Source organism: Eurosta solidaginis, chromosome 1 (assembly GCF_040869045.1).
Source record: "Eurosta solidaginis isolate ZX-2024a chromosome 1, ASM4086904v1, whole genome shotgun sequence".
In the NCBI taxonomy this organism is placed as follows: domain Eukaryota; kingdom Metazoa; phylum Arthropoda; class Insecta; order Diptera; family Tephritidae; genus Eurosta; species Eurosta solidaginis.
This window is the reverse complement of record NC_090319.1, coordinates 119557519-119576745: the sequence shown is the minus strand read 5'-3', so window position 1 is coordinate 119576745 and position 19227 is coordinate 119557519. Positions and strand designations below refer to the sequence as shown.

General features: G+C 45.3%; 1 protein-coding gene across 2 annotated transcripts in view; it reads right to left on the bottom strand.

The window, feature by feature from the left end:
- Polr1A (RNA polymerase I subunit RpI1) overlaps window positions 1-18916 on the bottom strand; it is a 285157-nt gene extending 266241 nt beyond the window's left edge. The window contains exon 1 of one of the 2 annotated variants that reach the window (XM_067759751.1): window positions 18435-18916. In XM_067759751.1, the coding sequence (XP_067615852.1) occupies window positions 18435-18777 (343 nt within the window). In that variant the 5' untranslated portion in view covers window positions 18778-18916. Of the gene's footprint in view, window positions 1-18302; window positions 18398-18434 lie in introns of those variants that run through there. The other variant, XM_067759752.1, reaches the window with a different exon arrangement.
- Window positions 18917-19227: the final 311 nt, after the last annotated feature.

Below are 19227 nucleotides of genomic sequence, written 5' to 3'. Positions count from 1 at the left end.
GCCCGCTTGTGTTCATCCACAAGCAATCTGATGCGTTGGTTTATATCCCTGATAGGGGGGTCGCCGGGATCGAGCTGTCTTATAAGGTCACTTTCTCTCGCTAAATTGTCGGCCTCCGCCGGAAAATGAGGCCGAATTTCGGGAATTCTTCCGCGGGAATAAAGCGAGTCGAGGCGGATTCAATGACCTTGCGGAAAGCGCACTCCCCTTGGCGAGCATCAGTCGGGATAGGGAGGACCGCAAAGTGGCTGTCTGTAAAGGATTTGTATTCATCCCACTTTCCTTTTTTAAAGTTTATGAAAGTGCGTTTTTCGGTGACGATGATGTCGGCGGTTCGCTCGAGCGAAATAAGTATAGACAGGTGGTCGGATGCCAATGTTACCATCGGCTGCCAATTTACGCAGTTTACGAGTCCTGCGCTCACGATTGATATATCTGGCGAACTGTGACAGCCTCCTACAATACGAGTGGGGGCGTCTCCGATTATTGCGCAGATCGGCGTTTCTTCTATTTGATCCGCCAACATCGCACCCCTGCTGTCCACCTGCAGGTTTGAGTGCTATAGATCGTGGTGGGCATTGAAATCGCCTAAGATACTGCGATTATCGCCAGTGAGTAGGGCCCTGATATTAGGGCGGAATCCACTGGGGCAACAGGCGGCAGGAGGGATGTATATGTTGATGTTTCTAGGTTTACATCACCTGACCGGACAGCTAAGCCGTGACGTTCTAAGACACTGTCCCTGCGGCCGATGTCGGGATCAAATATATGATATTGCACTGGGTCTATGATAAACGCGAGACCGCCTCCATTTCCGTCCGGAGACGGACCCGGATTTGGTTCGATATCTTCCCGGAGTAGGAGAGTATGGTGCAGTCCCGCTGCAAGGAGCTGCTGGGAGGATGCCAATTCGTGGTAGGGACGCAACAAATTAAATCGGGTTACACTGAGGTCATTTTTTTGTTTTTGTAAATATCTTTGGTAACATTTTACAAGACAGGGCGCCACCTAATTTTTATCAACAATTATAAAAGGTGGTATCAAAAGGTGCGTTGTTGTTGTTGTTGTTGTTGTAGCAATGCTCGCCCCACATAATAGCCGCGATCGATCACAAATTGTCATCAATATCCTCTAACGGGAGTCCAAGGAAACTTGCCGTTTCAACAGGGGTGGACCATAAGGAAAGGGGTGTTAGAGGCGTTGGTTCCACATTACAATTGAAGAGATGGTTGGTGTCATGTGGGGACACGTTGCAAGCGGGACATACATTTTGTATGTCGGGGTTGATTCTGGATAGGTAAGAGTTTAATCTGTTACAGTATCCAGAACGAAGTTGAGCAAGAGTGACACGCGTTTCCCTGGGGAGTATGCGTTCCTCTTCCGCAAGTTTTGGATAATTTTCGTTAAGCACTGGATTCACCGGGCAATTCCCGGCATAAAGGTCCGACGCCTGTTTATGGAGTTCACCAAGGACCTGCTTGTGTTTTTTCACTTCATACGGCTGGGTTCTCAGGTGCGTATTTCCTCAAAATGCTTACGGAGATGACTCCTTAAGCCCCTAGGCGGTGCTGGTTCATCAATCAGATGTCTGTTGGGATGCCCAGGTTTCTGGGTATTCAACAGGAACTGTTTGGTCAGCATCTAATTTCTCTCCCTGATGGGGAGTATTCTCGCCTCATTATGCAGATGGTGTTCTGGGGACATAAGAAGACAGCCCGTGGCGATTCTGAGAGCAGTATTTTGGCAGGCCTGTAGTTTCTTCCAGTGGGTGTTTTTTAGGCTTGACGACCATATGGGTGACGCGTAGCACGTAATCGGCTGGCTAATTGATTTGTATGTAGTCATGAGCGTTTCTTTATCTTTTCCCCAAGTACTGCCAGCGAGGGATTTGAGGATTTTGTTACGGCTCTGAATTCTCAGAACAATTGCGGCTGCGTGCTCACCACAATTTACACCCTGATCAAACGTCACACCCAAGATTTTGGGGTGTAGGACAGTCGCCAGTAGCGTAGTGCTCTCGACGTGGATGTTCAAAATGGTCGACATTTGGGGCGTTGTAAATAAGGTCGCGGAAGATTTAGTCGGTGATAATGCCAGGTTTCGTGAGGCGAAAAAACTTGAGAGATCAGGGAGGTAGCCGTTTATTTTATTGCATAGCGCATCGATCTTTGGGCCTGGGCCTGTGGCCATTATTGTGCAGTCATCGGCGTAGGAAACGATTGTGACTCCTTCCGGTGGTGAAGGTAGCTTAGATATGTAGAAATTAAACAAAAGTGGGGATAGGACACCACCCTGTGGCACCCCTTGTTTAATTCTCCTTGGTTTTGATGCTTCGTTTCTAAATTGCACCGATGCCTGCCGACCACCCAGATAATTTGCGGTCCACCTTTTAAGACATGGGGGAAGGGCAGACCCTTCCAGGTCCTGCAGCAACGAGCCATGGTTGACCGTATCGAAAGCTTTTGATAGGTCTAGCGCTACGAGTACTGTTCTATGGTGGGGGTATTGATTTAAACCGCAATTTATCTGGGTGCTAATGGCATTTAGCGCGGTGGTAGTGCTATGGAGTTTTCTGAAGCCATGCTGATGAGGGGCTAGCTGCAAATTTGCTTGGAAATAAGGGAGGAAAATGGCTTCAAGCGTCTTTGCCACTGGCGATAGGAGAGATATCGGACGATACGACTCACCTATGTTAGCTGGTTTCCCAGGCTTTAGTAGCGGGACCACCTTGGCCATTTTCCATTTCTCAGGTATGACAAAGGTGGAAAGAGACAGATTGAAGACATGCGCTAAATATTTGAAACCCTCTTTCCCTAGGCTTTTAAGCATCGGCATGGCTATGCCGTCTGGGCCCACTGCTTTGGATGGTTTAGCACGACCAATGGCGTCCTCAACCTCTTTAGCGGTGATGGTGATTGGTGACGCGCTGAATTTGTGTTTATGTGCGTGTCTATTGGCTCTCCGTCTATCTTTGTCGGCAGAAAGCGCTCGCGCATTTTTTCGGTCCGACAGCACTTTGTCGCCAAAGGCGATGGAAGCTTTGTCTTTGTGCTTAGTCGGATTCGATAGGAACTTTACGGTGGACCAAAGTTTACCCACACCGGTAGAGAGGTTACAACCTCTTAGGTGCTCCTCCCATTTCGCCCGCTTGTGTTCATCCACAAGCAATCTGATGCGTTGGTTTATATCCCTTATTTGGGGGGTCGCCTGGATCAAGCTGTCTTATAAGGTCACGTTCTCTCGCTAAGTTTGCGGCCTCCGCCGGGAAGTGGGGCCGGATTTCGGGAATTCTCCCGGCGGGAATGAAATGTGCCGAGGCGGATTTAATGACCTTACGGAAGGCACGCTCCCCTTGGCGGGCATCAGTCGGAATAGGGAGGGCAGCAAAGCGGCTGTCTGTAAAGGATTTATATTCTTCCCACTTTCCTTTTTTGAAGTTTATGAAAGTGCGTTTTTCAGTGACGATGAAGTCGGCGGTACGCTCAAGCGAAATAAGTATGGGCAGGTGGTCGGATGCCAATGTTACCATCGGCTGCCAGTTGACGCAGTTTACGAGTTCTGCGCTCACGATAGAGATATCTGGCGAGCTGTGACAGCTTCCTACCATACGTGTGGGGCGTCTCCGTTTATTGTGCAGAACGTCGTTTCTTCTATTTGATCCGCCAACATCTCACCCCTACTGTCCGCCCGCAAGTTTGAATGCCATAGATCATGATGGGCATTGAAATCACCTAGGATAATGCGATTGTTGCCAGTGAGTAAGGCCCTGATATTAGGGCGGTATCCACTGGGGCAACAGGTGGCAGGAGGGATGTAGATGTTGATGATTTCTAGGTTTGCATCGCCTGACCGGACAGATAGGCCTTGACGTTCGAAGACATTGTCCCTGCGGTCGATGCCAGGATCAAATAGGCGTAGACTACGGAACGCCCTTGGGCGTGAACAGCAAGGAGCCACAAAAGATTTATAAAAGTTGCGTGGACGTCGGGTTTTGGGATCAAGCCCACAAAAACCTGACCGATGCAACCATCCCTTGCACGAGACACACTGAACAGAGTATGACCGTCCTAAAAAGATTCTTTTCCGGCAGATGCAGCAAAACCATTTCTCAGGACCGGGGTCAGGAGACGGACCAGGATTGGGTTCGATGCCTTCCCGGAGTAAGAGAATATGGAGCAGTCCTGCGGCAAGGAGCTGCTGGGAGGATGACAATTTGTGGGAGGGACGAAACAAATTAGATGGGGTCACACTGAAATGACAGTCCTTGGTCGGGAAAAACCCCGAGTCGCTCCGGTACATAGAACCGACTGCCTTGGGAAGCGTCAAAAGATGCGTCTCGACCTCCGCTTTCAGAATCCGAAGGCGGAAATCAAAAAATTTATTTGTCGAAAGTTATTCACAAAAAACGTAAAATGACCCCGAGAGGGGTGTGCGTACAACAAATCTGATAAAAAAACAACAACTACATGAAAATTAGAACCGAGTTTTTGATATCTTTTGACAGAAATAAAAATTTTAAGGTAATAGTCTAGTTGAGGGGTCGACTGCTAATACGCTACCAAAAATATCGAGAGAGATGTCAAAAGACGCGTATTAATCTCCAAAACAATAATCCGAAGGCGGAAAATAAAAATTTTATACCTGTTCGGAGATAATTGCAGTTGAAGTTGGCGATTTTCATGTGGTTGTTGTTGTGTTTGTACCCACCAAAAAAATTGTGCATCACCGGGGCGGTAGCCATGGTTATACCACACACCCGAACTTGGCATGGCGTAGCCCAGGGTTATTTATTATAAGCGCGGCCGAAGGCCGCCAACTCAGAAAGGTGTTCTGCGCAAAAATACTATGGATCCCACCCCCGGTTTCGGAGGTACCCACGGGTATTTTTCCGGTTTTTCGTTAATATCTTTTGAATGAGTTAAAATTTTTCCGACTTCGGATTATTAATACTGATGTCAAGACGCGTCGTTTGACACCTCTCTCGATATTTTTGCAGGTGTATTAGCAGTCGACCCCTCAACTAGACTATTACCCCAATTTTAATTTTCGCTTCGGAATTCTAAAAACTGAGGTCGAGACGCGTGTTTCGATACCACGGGAAAATTTTAGAATAGCACCCCCCGAGTTCGGGGTTAAACTTGGTATCAAATGAAAGAGGGAGTTCTCCCGATCACAAATATATATACCTTAATTAAAGTGCGCAGACTTATAGTTTACGAGTTATTTGATGTTAAAGTTTGCAAATTTAGCAAATTTCTATAGCACTTTCACTTACAATTTACACCTCTTTCAAAACCTTTATGCTCATAATTATCTATATAAATTGGCAATGATACACTTAAATTTCATTTTAGTATATTTCACATATAATTCTTGCATTGTTTTTACTTAATATAAAAGTCTTTATTAAATCAATAGCGCTTTTGTAGCAACATTCACATTTATGTATATATATATTTTATTGATGACATTACAAATCTATGCTGCCACATCAAAAAAACGGAACAAGTGCAGAATCGAAAAATAACTTATAAAAATATCTTTCATCTGATGTATATATATCTTTAACTTTTCTAGTCTTTATTTACCAAAAATTTGAAAAAGCTCTTTTTTGCATTCGTGAACGAGCTGATATTACCTTATAACTCTTATGTTTATTGTTATGTTAGCCGATCCTACACCGGCTGCGCCATGCACAGTAATTCTGCGTAGAACACCTTTCCGCGTAGGCGGCCTTCGGCCGCGCTTATTGAAAATAACCCTGGGCTACGCCAGGCCAAGTCCGGGTGTGTGGTATAATCGTGGCTACCGCCACGGTGATGTCCTTCCGCATATTACCTTATAACTCTTATGTTTATTGTTATGTTAGCCGATCCAACACCGGCTACGCCATGCACAGTAATTCTGCGTAGAACACCTTTCCGCGTAGGCGGCCTTCGGCCGCGCTTATTTAAAATAACCCTGGGCTACGCCATGCCAAGTCCGGGTGTGTGGTATAACCGTGGCTACCGCCACGGTGATGTCCTTCCGCATATTACCTTATAACTCTTATGTTTATTGTTATGTTAGTCGATCCAACGCCGGCTGCGCCATGCACAGTAAATCTGCGTAGAACACCTTTCCGCGTAGGCGGCCTTCGGCGTGCTTATTTAAAATAACCCTGGGCTACGCCATGCCAAGTCCGAGTGTGTGGTATAACCGTGGCTACCGCTATCCAAATGATCCCACTATCCAGAAATGATGTCGAAAGCGTCCCCAAATGATCCCGTATTAGTCGAGAAAAAGTCCCGAAATGACCCTGACGGGATCCCGGACGGATCCCGAAAACCATCCAGAAATGAGGCCGGCAGAGCCCCCAAATGATCCCGAAAAGGTCCCCAAATGGCCCCGACATACTCCAGAAAAAGTTCCGAAATGGCTCCGAGGGTATCCACGACGGATCGCGAAAACCATACAGAAATGATTCCGGAAGGATCCCAAAATGATCCCGAAATAGTGCGGAATTGACCCAGATGGGATCCCGCACAGATCCAGAAATGATCCCGGAAGGGTGCAAAAACTATCCCGTAAAACTAACAAAAAATCCCGAAATGGCTCCTACGGCATCCCGGACGGATCCAGAAATGATCTCGGAAGGGTCCCCAAATGATCCCAAAATTGTCCCGAAATGACCCTGATGGATCCGGCAAACCATCAAGAAATTATGCCGAAAGGGTCCCAAAATGATCCCGAAATAATACTGAAGAAGTCACGAAACGACCCCTAGAGGATCCCCAAATGATCCCGTATTAGCCCCGAAAAGGTCCCGAAATAACCCCGACGGGATCCCGGACAAATCCCGAAAACCATCCAGAAATGATGCCGGAAGGAATCCCAAATGATTCCGTAAAAGTGCCGCATTGATTCCGACGGGATCCCGAACGGATACCGAAAATCATCCGGAAGTGATGCCGGAAAGGTCCTCAAATGATCACCTAATAGTCCCGAAATGACTCTTAAGGGGTCATGGACGGATCCCATAAACCATCCAGAAATGATCCCGATATAGTCCCGAAGAAGTCCCGAAATGACCCTGACGGGATCTCGAACGCACCCCTAAATGACCCTGACGGGATCCCGGACAGATCCCGAAATCCATCCAGAAATGATCTTGGGAGGGACCCCAAATGATCCCGAAAAAGCCCCGCAATGATTCCGAGGGGATCCTGATCGGATACCGAAAACCATCCAGAAGTGATGCCGGAAAGGTCCTCAAATGATCACCTAATACCAAAATGACCCTGACGGCATCCCGGACTGATCCCAAAATCTATCCAGAAATGATCTTGGGAAGGTCCCAAAATTATCCCGAAATAGTCTCGGAAAAGTTCAAAAATTACCCTGACGGGTTCCCGGACGAATCCTGAAAGCCATCTCTAAATGATCCCGAAAAAGTCCCGAAATGACCCTGACTGGACCCCGAAAGGATCCCGAAAACTATCCAGAAATGATGCCGGAAATTCCTCAAATGATCACCTAATAGTTCCGAAAAGACCCTGACGGGATCCCGAACGGATCCCGACGACTATCTAGAAATGATGCCGAAAGGGCCCGCAAATGATCCCGTATTAGTCGAGAAAAAGTCCCGAAATGAACCCGACGGGATGCCGGACGAATCCCAAAAACCATCCAGAAATGATGCCGGAAGGGACACCAAATGATCCCGAAAAAGTCCCGCAATAATTCCGACGGGCTCCTGAGCGGATACCGAAAACCATCCAGAACTGATGCCGAAAAGGTCTTCAAATGATCACCTAATAGTCCCAAAATGACCCTGACGGCATCCCGGACAGATCCCGAAATCCATCCAGAAATGATCTTGGGAGGGTCCCAAAATTATCCCGAAATAGTCTGGGAAAAGTCCAGAAATTACCCTGACGGATCCCGGACGAATCCTGAAAACCAATTTTAAATGATGCCGAAAAAGTCCCGAAATGACCCTGACTGGACCCCGAAAGGATCCCGAAAACTATCCAGAAATGATGCCGGAAATGTCCTCAAATGATCACCTAATAGTTCCGAAAAGACCCTGACGGGATCCCGAACGGCTCCCGACAACTATCCAGAAATGATACCGAAAGGGCCCGCAAATGATCCCGTATTAGTCGAGAAAAAGTCCCGAAATGACCCCGACGGGATGCCGGACGAATCCCAAAAACCATCCAGAAATGATGTCGGAAGGGACCCCAATGATCCCGAAAAAGTCCCGCAATTATTCCGACGGGAATCTGAACGGATACCGAAAACCATCCAGAAGTTATGCCGGAACGGTCCTGAAATGCTCACCTAATAGTCCCAAAATGACCCTAAGGGCATCCCGGACAAATCCCGAAATCCATCCAGAAATGATCTTGGGAAGGTCCCAAAATGATCCCGAAATAGTCTCGGAAAAGTCCAGAAATTACCCTGACGGGTTCCCGGACGAGTCCTGAAAGCCATCCTTAAATGATCCCGAAAAAGCCCCGAAATGACCCTGACGGGATCCCGAAAGGATTCCAAAAACTATCCAGAAATGATGCCGGAAATGTCCTCAAATGATCACCTAATAGTTCCGAAAAGACCCTGACGGGATCCCGAACGGATCCCGACAACTATCCAGAAATTATGCCGAAAGGGTCCGCAAATGATCCCGTATTAGTCGAGAAAAACTCCCGAAATGACCCCGACGGGATCCCGGACGAATCCCAAAAACCATCCACAAATGATGCCGGTAGGTATCCCAAATGATCCCGAAATAATCCCGAAATGACCTCGTCGGCATCCCGGACGGATACCGAAAATTATCCAGAAATGATGCCGTAAAGGTCCACAAATGATCCCCTAATAGTTCCGAAATTACCCTGATGGGATCCCGGACGGATCCCGAAAACCATCCAGAAATGATGCCGGAAGAGCCCCCAAATGATCCCGAAAAAGTTCCCAAATGACCCCGACGATATCCGGACGGATCCCGAAAACCATCCAGAAATGATGCCGGAAGAGCCCCAAATGATCTCGAAAAAGTCCCCAAATGACCCCGACATACTCCAGAAAAGGTTCCGAAATGGCTCCGAGGGAATCAACGACGGATCGCGAAAACCATACAGAAATGATTCCGGAAGGATCCCAAAATTACCCCGAAATAGTCCGGAAATGACCCAGATGGGATCTCGCACAGATCCAGAAATGATCCCGGAAGGGTCCAAAAACTATCCCGGAAAAGTAACAAAAAATCCCGAAATGGCTCCTACGGCATCCCGGACGGATCCAGAAATGATCTCGGAAGGGTCCCCAAATGATCCCAAAATGGTCCGGAAATGACCCTGATGGATCCGGCAAACCATCAAGAAATTATGCCGGAAGGGTCCCCAAATGATCCCGAAATAAAAGAGAAAAAGTCACGAAACGACCCCTAGAGGATCCCCAAATGATCCCGTATTAGCACCGAAAAAGTCCCAAAATGACCCTGACGGGATCCCGAAAGGATTCCGAAAACAATACAGAAATGATGCCGGAAAGGTCCTCAAATGATCCCCTAATAGTCCCGAAATGACCGTGACGGGATCCCGACAACTATCCAGAAATGATGCCGAAAGGGTCCGCAAATGATCCCGTATTAGTCGAAAAAAAGTCTCGAAAGGACCACGACGGGATCCCGGACGAATCCCAAAAACCATCCAGAAATGATGCCGGTAGGTATCCCAAATGATCCCGAAATAGTCCCGAAATGACCTCGTCGGCATCCCGGACGGATCCCGTAAATTATCCAGAAATGATGCCGGAAAGGTTCCCAAAAGATCCCCTAATAGTCCCGAAATTACCCTAATGGGATCACGGACGGATCCCGAAAACCATCCAGAAATGATGCCGAAAGGGTTCCCAAATGATCCCGTATTAGTCGCGAAAAAGTCCCGAAATGACCCCGACGGGATGCGAAAACCATCCAGAAATGATGCCGAAAGGGTTCCCAAATGATCCCGTATTAGTCGCGAAAAAGTCCCGAAATGACCCCGACGGGATCCCGGACGGATCCCGAAAACCATCCAGAAAAAGTCCACAATTGACCCCGACGAGATCCCGGACGGATCCCGAAAACCATCCAGAAATGATGCCGGAAGAGCCCCCAAATGATCCCGAAAAAGTCCCCAAATGACCCCGACGATATCCCGGACGGATCCCGAAAACCATCCAGAAATGATGCCGGAAGAGCCCTCAAATGATCCCGAAAAAGTCCCCATATGACCCCGACGAGATCCCGCACGGATCCCGAAAACCATCCAGAAATGATGCCGGAAGCGTCCCCAAATGATCGCGAAATAGTCCCGAAATGATTCCGGAATAGTCCCGAAAATGTTCAAAAATAACCCCGACGGGATCCCGGACGGATCCCGTAAACTATACAGAAATGATCCCGGAAGGGTCCCAAAATGATCCCGAAATAGTCCCGAAATTACCCCGGCGTAATCCCGGACCGATCCCGAAAACCATCCAGAAAGATCCCGGAAGGGTCTCGATATGACCCTTGCGGGATTACAAATAAGGTGAAGCTAATTATAAAACCATGTTAATAAGGCAGCAGGCGCATTGGAGCGAATAAAAAGTTAGGTAGAAACATACAGGTAAAGCTAATAAAAGCGTGCTAATAAAAACAATTGATGGAGGGCGGATGGCGGTAGTAGAGGAGAGGACCACTGATCGTTCCTCCAAAATTGTCTAGATCTCGTTCTGTATGTACCAGATACCAAAAACTATTGATTTAGGAGAAAATTTAGATTGAGTTATAACAATTTATGGATTTTACATCAGAGGGGGAGATAAAGGGGGGAGGGCGGAGGGTGTCACTGCTTACTTTGTAAGCCCTCGACTTATTTGACCCCTTGAGTCTGTGATATTGGTGAAGGCCAGTATACGTAAAGTTATAATGTGTAAAAATTATGAAAAATAGTTTCTCGAAGGGGTCGTGGGACCCCACCCCTCTTTCCATGTTCGAAAAAAATTTCGCTAGTAGACTACTGTCTGTGTCCCAAATTTCATCAAAATCCGTGTAGCCATTCTGGCGTGATTCAGTCGCAAAGACGAAAAAATATAACAATTAAATTATAACTGTTCCTAGGGGGCGGGGACCACGCCCCTTTTGAAAAATATATAGCTAGTAGATCCTTCTAGACTATTGGCTATATGTGTGCAAAATTTCATCCAAATCGGTCCAGCCGTTCTTGCGTTATTGAGTCACAAAGACAAACGTCTGGACAAACATCCAAACATCTTAACATCCAAACTTTCCCATTTATAATATATACTAGCCTTTACCCGCGGCCCCGTCCGCAAGGAGAAAATGAAATATGTGGGCTATTCACGTTAGCCTGCTTATAAAGTTATCTGTTTAAAATTTTTTTTCTGTCTAATGCATTTTATTTTTGTAATTGAGTAAAAAAAAGAACTTTATGAGCTGATAACCTGATAGGATCCCAAAATGATAACGAAATTATCCAGAAAAAGCCACGAAATGACCCCGACGCTATCGCGGACGGATCCCGAAAACCATCCAGAAACGCCCCGGAAGTGTTTCCAAAAGTTCCCGAAGTAGTCCCAAAAAAACCCGAAATGACAACGACACGATTATAGACTTATCCAGATAACCACACAGAAATGATGCCTGAAGGGTACCAAATTGATCCCGAAATAGTCCCGAAAAAGTTCCGAAATTACCCTGACGGGCTCCCGGACGGATCTCAGAAACCATCCAGAAAATATCCAGGAAGGGTCCCTAAATTATCCCGACTAACTCCAGAAACAAATCCGAAATGGCTCCGAGGGGATCCACGATGGATCGCGAAAACCATACAGAAATGATTCCGGAAGGATTCCAAAATGATCCCGAAATAGTCCGGAATTGACCCAGATGGGATCCCGCACAGATCCAGAAATGATCCCGGAAGGGTGCAAAAACTATCCCGGAAAAGTAACAAAAAATCCCGAAATGGCTCCTACGGCATCCCGGACGGATCCAGAAATGATCTCGGAAGGGTCCCCAAATGATCCCAAAATGGTCCCGAAATGACCCTGATATCAAGAAATTATGCCGAAAGGGTCCCAAAATGATCCCGAAATAATACAGAAAAAGTCACGAAACGACCCCTAGAGGATCCCCAAATGATCCCGTATTAGCCCCGAAAAGGTCCCGAAATAACCCGACGGGATCCCGGACAAATCCCGAAAACCATCCAGAAATGATGCCGGAAGGAATCCCAAATGATTCCGTAAAAGTCCCGCATTGATTCCGACGGGATCCCGAACGGATACCGAAAATCATCCAGAAGTGACGCCGGAAAGGTCCTCAAATGATCACCTAATAGTCCCGAAATGACCCTTAAGGGGTCATGGACGGATCCCATAAACCATCCAGAAATGATCCCGATATATTCCCGAAGAAGTCCCAAAATGACCCTGACGGGATCTCGAACGCACCTTTAAATGACCCTGACGGGATCCCGGACAGATCCCGAAATCCATCCAGAAATGATCTTGGGAAGGTCCCAAAATTATCCCGAAATAGTCTCGGAAAAGTTCAGAAATTACCCTGACGGGTTCCCGGACGAATCCTGAAAGCCATCTCTAAATGATCCCGAAAAAGTCCCGAAATGACCCTGACTGGACCCCGAAAGAATCCCGAAAACTATCCAGAAATGATGCCGGAAATGTCCTCAAATGATCACCTAATAGTTCCGAAAAGACCCTGACGGGATCCCGAACGGATCCCGACAACTATCCAGAAATGATACCGAAAGGGCCCGTAAATGATCCCGTATTAGTCGAGAAAAAGTCCCGAAATGAACCCGACGGGATGCCGGACGAATCCCAAAAACCAGCCAGAAATGATGCCGGAAGGGACACCAAATGATCCCGAAAAAGTCCCGCAATAATTCCGACGGGATCCTGAGCGGATACCGAAAACCATCCAGAAGTGATGCCGAAAAGGTCCTCAAATGATCACCTAATAGTCCCAAAATGACCCTGACGGGATCTCGAACGCACCCCTAAATGACCCTGACGGGATCCCGGACAGATCCCGAAATCCATCCAGAAATGATCTTGGGAGGGTCCCAAAATTATCCCGAAATAGTCTGGGAAAAGTCCAGAAATTACCCTGACGGATACCGGACGAATCCTGAAAACCAATCTTAAATGATGCCGAAAAAGTCCCGAAATGACCCTGAAGGGACCCGGAAAGGATCCCGAAAACTAACCAGAAATGATGCCGGAAAGGTCCTCAAATGATCTCCCAATAGTTCCGAAAAGACCCTGACGGGATCCCGAACGGATCCCGACAACTATCCAGAAATGATACCGAAAGGGCCCGCAAATGATCCCGTATTAGTCGAGAAAAAGTCCCGAAATGACCCCGACGGGATGCCGGACGAATCCCAAAAAACATCCTGAAATGATGCCGGTAGGTATCCCAAATCATCCCGAAATAATCCCGAAATGACCTCGTCGGCATCCCGGACGGATACCGAAAATTATCCAGAAATGATGCCGGAAAGATCCACAAATGATCCCCTAATAGTCCCGAAATTACCCTGATGGGATCCCGGACGGATCCCGAAAACCATCCAGAAATGATGCCGGAAGAGCCCCCAAATGATCCCGAAAAAGTCCCCAAATGACCCCGACGATATCCCGGACGGATCCCGAAAACCATCCAGAAATGATGCCGGAAGAGCCCCCAAATGATCCCGAAAAAGTCCCCAAATGACCCCGACGAGATCCCACACGGATCCCGAAAACCATCCAGAAATGATGCCGGAAGAGCCCCAAATGATCCCGAAAAAGTCCCCAAATGACCCCGACATACTCCAGAAAAGGTTCCGAAATGGCTCCGAGGGAATCAACGGCGGATCGCGAAAACCATACAGAAATGATTCCGGAAGGATCCCAAAATGATCCCGAAATAGTCCGGAAATGACCCAGATGGGATCCCGCACAGATCCAGAAATGATCCCGGAAGGGTCCAAAAACTATCCCGGAAAAGTAACAAAAAATCCCGAAATGGCTCCTACGGCATCCCGGACGGATCCAGAAATGATCTCGGAAGGGTCTCCAAATGATCCCAAAATGGTCCCGAAATGACCCTGATGGATCCGGCAAACCATCAAGAAATTATGCCGGAAGGGTCCCCAAATGATCCCGAAATAAAACAGAAAAAGTCACGAAACGACCCCTAGAGGATCCCCAAATGATCCCGTATTAGCCCCAAAAAAGTCCCAAAATGACCCTAACGGGATCCCGAAAGGATTCCGAAAACAATACAGAAATGATGCCGGAAAGGTCCTCAAATGATCCCCTAATAGTCCCGAAATGACCGTGACGGGATCCCGACAACTATCCAGAAATGATGCCGAAAGGGTCCGCAAATGATCCCGTATTAGTCGAAAAAAAGTCTCGAAAGGACCACGACGGGATCCCGGACGAATCCCAAAAACCATCCAGAAATGATGCCGGTAGGTATCCCAAATGATCCCGAAATAGTCCCGAAATGACCTCGTCGGCATCCCGGACGGATCCCGAAAACCATCCAGAAATTATGCCGAAAGGGTTCCCAAATGATCCCGTATTAGTCGCGAAAAAGTCCCGAAATGACCCCGACGGGATCCCGGACGGATCCCGAAAACCATCCAGAAATGATGCCGAAAGGGTTCCCAAATGATCCCGTATTAGTCGCGAAAAAGTCCCGAAATGACCCCGACGGGATCCCGGACGGATCCCGAAAACCATCCAGAAATGATGCCGGATGAGCCCCAAAATGATCCCGAAAAAGTCCCCAAGTGACCCCGACGAGATCCCGAAAACCATCCAGAAATGATGCCGGAAGAGCCCCCAAATGATCCCGAAAAAGTCCCCAAATGACCCCGACGATATCCCGGACGGATCCCGAAAACCATCCAGAAATGATGCCGGAAGAGCCCTCAAATGATCCCGAAAAAGTCCTCATATGACCCCGACGAGATCCCGCACGGATCCCGAAAACCATCCAGAAATGATGCCGGAAGGGTCCCCAAATGATCGCGAAATAGTCCCGAAATAATTCCGGAATAGTCCCGAAAATGTTCCAAAATAACCCCGACGGGATCCCGGACGGATCCCGTAAACTATACAGAAATGATACCGGAAGGGTCCCAAAATGATCCCGAAATAGTCCCGAAAAAGTCCCGAAATTACCCCGGCGTAATCCCGGACCGATCCCGAAAACCATCCAGAAATGATCCCGGAAGGGTCTCGATATGACCCTTACGGGATTACAAATAAGGTGAAGCTAATTATAAAACCATGTTAATAAGGCAGCAGGCGCATTGGAGCGAATAAAAAGTTAGATAGAAACATACAGGTAAAGCTAATAAAAGCGTGCTAATAAAAACAATTGATGGAGGGCGGATGGCGGGAGTAGAGGAGAGGACCACTGATCGTTCCTCCAAAATTGTCTAGATCTCGTTCTGTATGTACCAGATACCAAAAACTATTGATTTAGGAGAAAATTTAGATTGAGTTATAACAATTTATGGATTTTACACCAGAGGGGGAGATAAAGGGGGGCGGGCGGAGGGTGTCACTGCTTACTTTGTAAGCCCTCGACTTATTTGACCCCTTGAGTCTGTGATATTGGTGAAGGCCAGTATACGTAAAGTTATAATGTGTAAAAATTATGAAAAATAATTTCTCGAAGGGTCGTGGGACCCCCACCCCTCGTTCCATGTTCGAAAAAAATTTCGCTAGTAGACTACTGTCTGTGTCCCAAATTTCATCAAAATCCGTGTAGCCATTCTGGCGTGATTCAGTCGCAAAGACGAAAATATATAATAATTAAATTATAACTGTTCCTAGGGGGCGGGGACCACGCCCCTTTTGAAAAATATATAGCTAGTAGATCCTTCTAGACTATTGGCTATATGTGTGCAAAATTTCATCCAAATCGGTCCAGCCGTTCTTGCGTTATTGAGTCACAAAGACAAACGTCTGGACAAACATCCAAACATCCAAACATCTTAACATCCAAACTTTGCCATTTATAATATATATTAGATTAGATTAGATTAGATATTAGATTTATGAGCATAAAGGTTTTGAAAGATGTGTAAATTGTAAGTGAGAGTGCTATAGAAATTTGCTAAATTTGCAAACTTTAACATCAAATAACTCGTAAACTATAAGTCTGCGCACTTTAATTAAGTTATATATATTTGTGATCGGGAGAACTCCCTCTTTCATTTGATACCAAGTTTAACCCCGAACTCGGGGGGTGCTAAACTAAATCGCTGCCGAAATAAAAACTAAAATTTCGCCTTCGGATTCTAAAAACGGAGGTCGTGATGCGTATTTTGATACCACCTTTGATAATTTTTGATAAAAATTAGGTGGTGCACCGTCTTGTAAAACGTTACAATCAGACCAATTCTAAATATTCTCGCGGAATTTTGTTCTCGCGGATTTTTTTATTCCCGCGGAAAAATTCCTCCAATTCTGTTCTCCTAGGGAGAACAATAATTGGGGAATAGGAATTTCGAATTTTCGAAGTCAGCTGTTTTGTCAATTGAAATTTCGTTGCACATTTCTTATTTTGTTTAAAAAATTGAAAAGTTTAATTATTGTTGCAAATTTGTTGGAAATTAAGAAATAAAATATAAACATTGCACAGTATTTATTGCATTTCATGTGGTATTCACTGAAATGAGTAATGAATTGGTGCCACAGCAACATCAACAGCGGAACATAAGAAGAAGACGGCCGCATAACACAAATCTGCCGGAGTTGCCTGCTTTCATTCAGCAAAGCAATTTTCTGGCGGCCAAGTTGAGTTGAATTCGTCCTTCATCATATGCCAAAATCTATTTAAGCCTTATTAAAAAATCCTTGCGCAATTTCTGGATGGCTGCATCAAATTTGTATACCAAGAGCTCTACCGTTGCTTATGATATACTTTTTGACTTAAAATAAAGAATATTGTGGTTGTAGTTGTTGTTGTATTAACAGTGAGAATATTGTGGTAGAATATAAATACATCTTTTAGCACAAATTTGTACAAATAAGTGTTCTTTCTTAAAATAACCAATTTCCTTTAACTATTTTGATGCATTCACTTTAATTTAACAAGTGAAAAAACTCCTATGAAATGGCAGAGAAATCTCCCTCCTCCCTCTGCCTCACATTCATAATCAGACCAATTCTAAATATTCTCGCGGAATTTTGTTTTCGCGGATTTTTTTATTCCCGCGGAAAAATTCCTCCGATTCTTTTCTCCTAGGGAGAAGAAAAATTGGGGAATAGGAATTTCGAATTTTCGAAGTCAGCTGTTTTGTCAATTGAAATTTCGTTGCGCATTTCTTATTTAGTTTAAAAAATTGAAAAGTTTAATTATTGTTGCGAATTTGTTTGAAATTAAGATATAAGGTATAAACAATGCACATTATTGCATTTCATGTGGTATTCACTGAAATGAGTAATGAATTGGTGCCACAGCAACATCAGAGGAGCATAATAAGAAGATGGCGGGATAACACAAATCCGCCGGAGTTGCCTGCTTTCATTCTGCAAAGTAATTTTCTGGCGGCCACGTCGAGTTGAGTTCGCCATATGCCAAAATCTAATTAAGCCTTCTTAAAAAATCCTTGCGCAATTTCCTGATGGCTGCATCAAATATACAAAGAGCTCTTCCGTTGCTTGTGATATACTTTTCGACTTAAAATAAAGAATATTGTGGTTGTTGTTGTAATAACAGTGAGAATATTGTGGTAGAATGTAAATATATATTTTAGCACAAACTTGTACAAATAAGTGTTCTTTCTTAAAAGAACGAATTTCGTTTAACTATTTTGATGCATTCCCTTTAATTTAACTAGTGAAAAAACTCCTATGAAATGGCAAAGAAATCTCCCTCTCCCTCAAATACATAATACCTACTTTTCTCCCATAACCGGTTTCCTCTTTTTCGAACATTGTTCAGAATAGGAGGAAAGGGAGAAGTGAAAAAACTCACAGGGAATTTTTATTTAGAATACGAGGAATGGGAGAAGGGAAAAAACTCGCACGGAATTTTCGTTTAGAATTGGGCTGAATACCTACTTTTCTCCCATAACCGGTTTCCGCTTTTTCGAACATTGTTCAGAATAGGAGGAAAGGGAGAAGTGAAAAAACTCACAAGGAATTTTTATTTAGTATACGAGGAATGGGAGAAGGGAGAAAACTCGCACGGAATTTTCGTTTAGAATTGGGCTGCATATCTCTTTAATTACCCGAAGACCAAGGACCATTTTTGACACCTCGATATTTTTGGACGTGTATTAGCAGTCGATTCTGCGTCCAAGACTCCTCCCGATATTTTTGGAAATGTATTGATTACTGAAACTTATTACAATAAATTGTACCTTTAAACTGAACTTTAAAACATTTTAGGCAGAAGACACTTAAAATTCTCTGTATTAGTTTTATAAAAAAAGGATTAAACACCAAAGCGTTCAATTCTATGTGACCCATATGGCCTGGGCACGCCTGTATATTGTGGCAGGTGGCACATGGTTCTATTCTCCGTCCATAAGTGCCCATAAAGTGGTCATACAATCCGCCAGGCAAAGGATAACCAAGAGGATCAAATGTTAAACCAGTAATAATTTTCACCACACTGAGTTGCTTAATTTCTTCACTTGTGAATACACCAAACTCCAGATTACATGGAAGCATATCTATATCCATAGCTTTAGCTGTTCCCATTTTCTAATTATAAATTGCAGTTACTATCCTGTACATGAATCGGAGTTGTAAATCTTTATACATTAATTTCACAGATGGTTGTTTTCTCGACATTAAAAATAAACGTGTTTTCAGGCCGGTCAGCGGCATGCCACTACCATCTCTGAAGGCTGGGTAACACAGGACTGTGCTGTGTTGTTAATGCGCGTTGCACACTTATCGATTAATTTTGTGGCGAATCGATTCATCGGATATGAAGCAGAACAGCCACAAGAGTTTCCACTTTTTTTTTGTATTTGTTTTTTATTATTAAATTTTTCTTAGCAATTTGGCAAAATTATTATATAGCGCTAGTCAAAACAGTAACAGAGAACAAAAGCGAAAATTCGGAGAATATTTTGAATAAGATGCTACGATTTTCCAACTTTTTTTTCGAGGGGTGGCGGGGGTCCTAAAAATTACAACGTTATC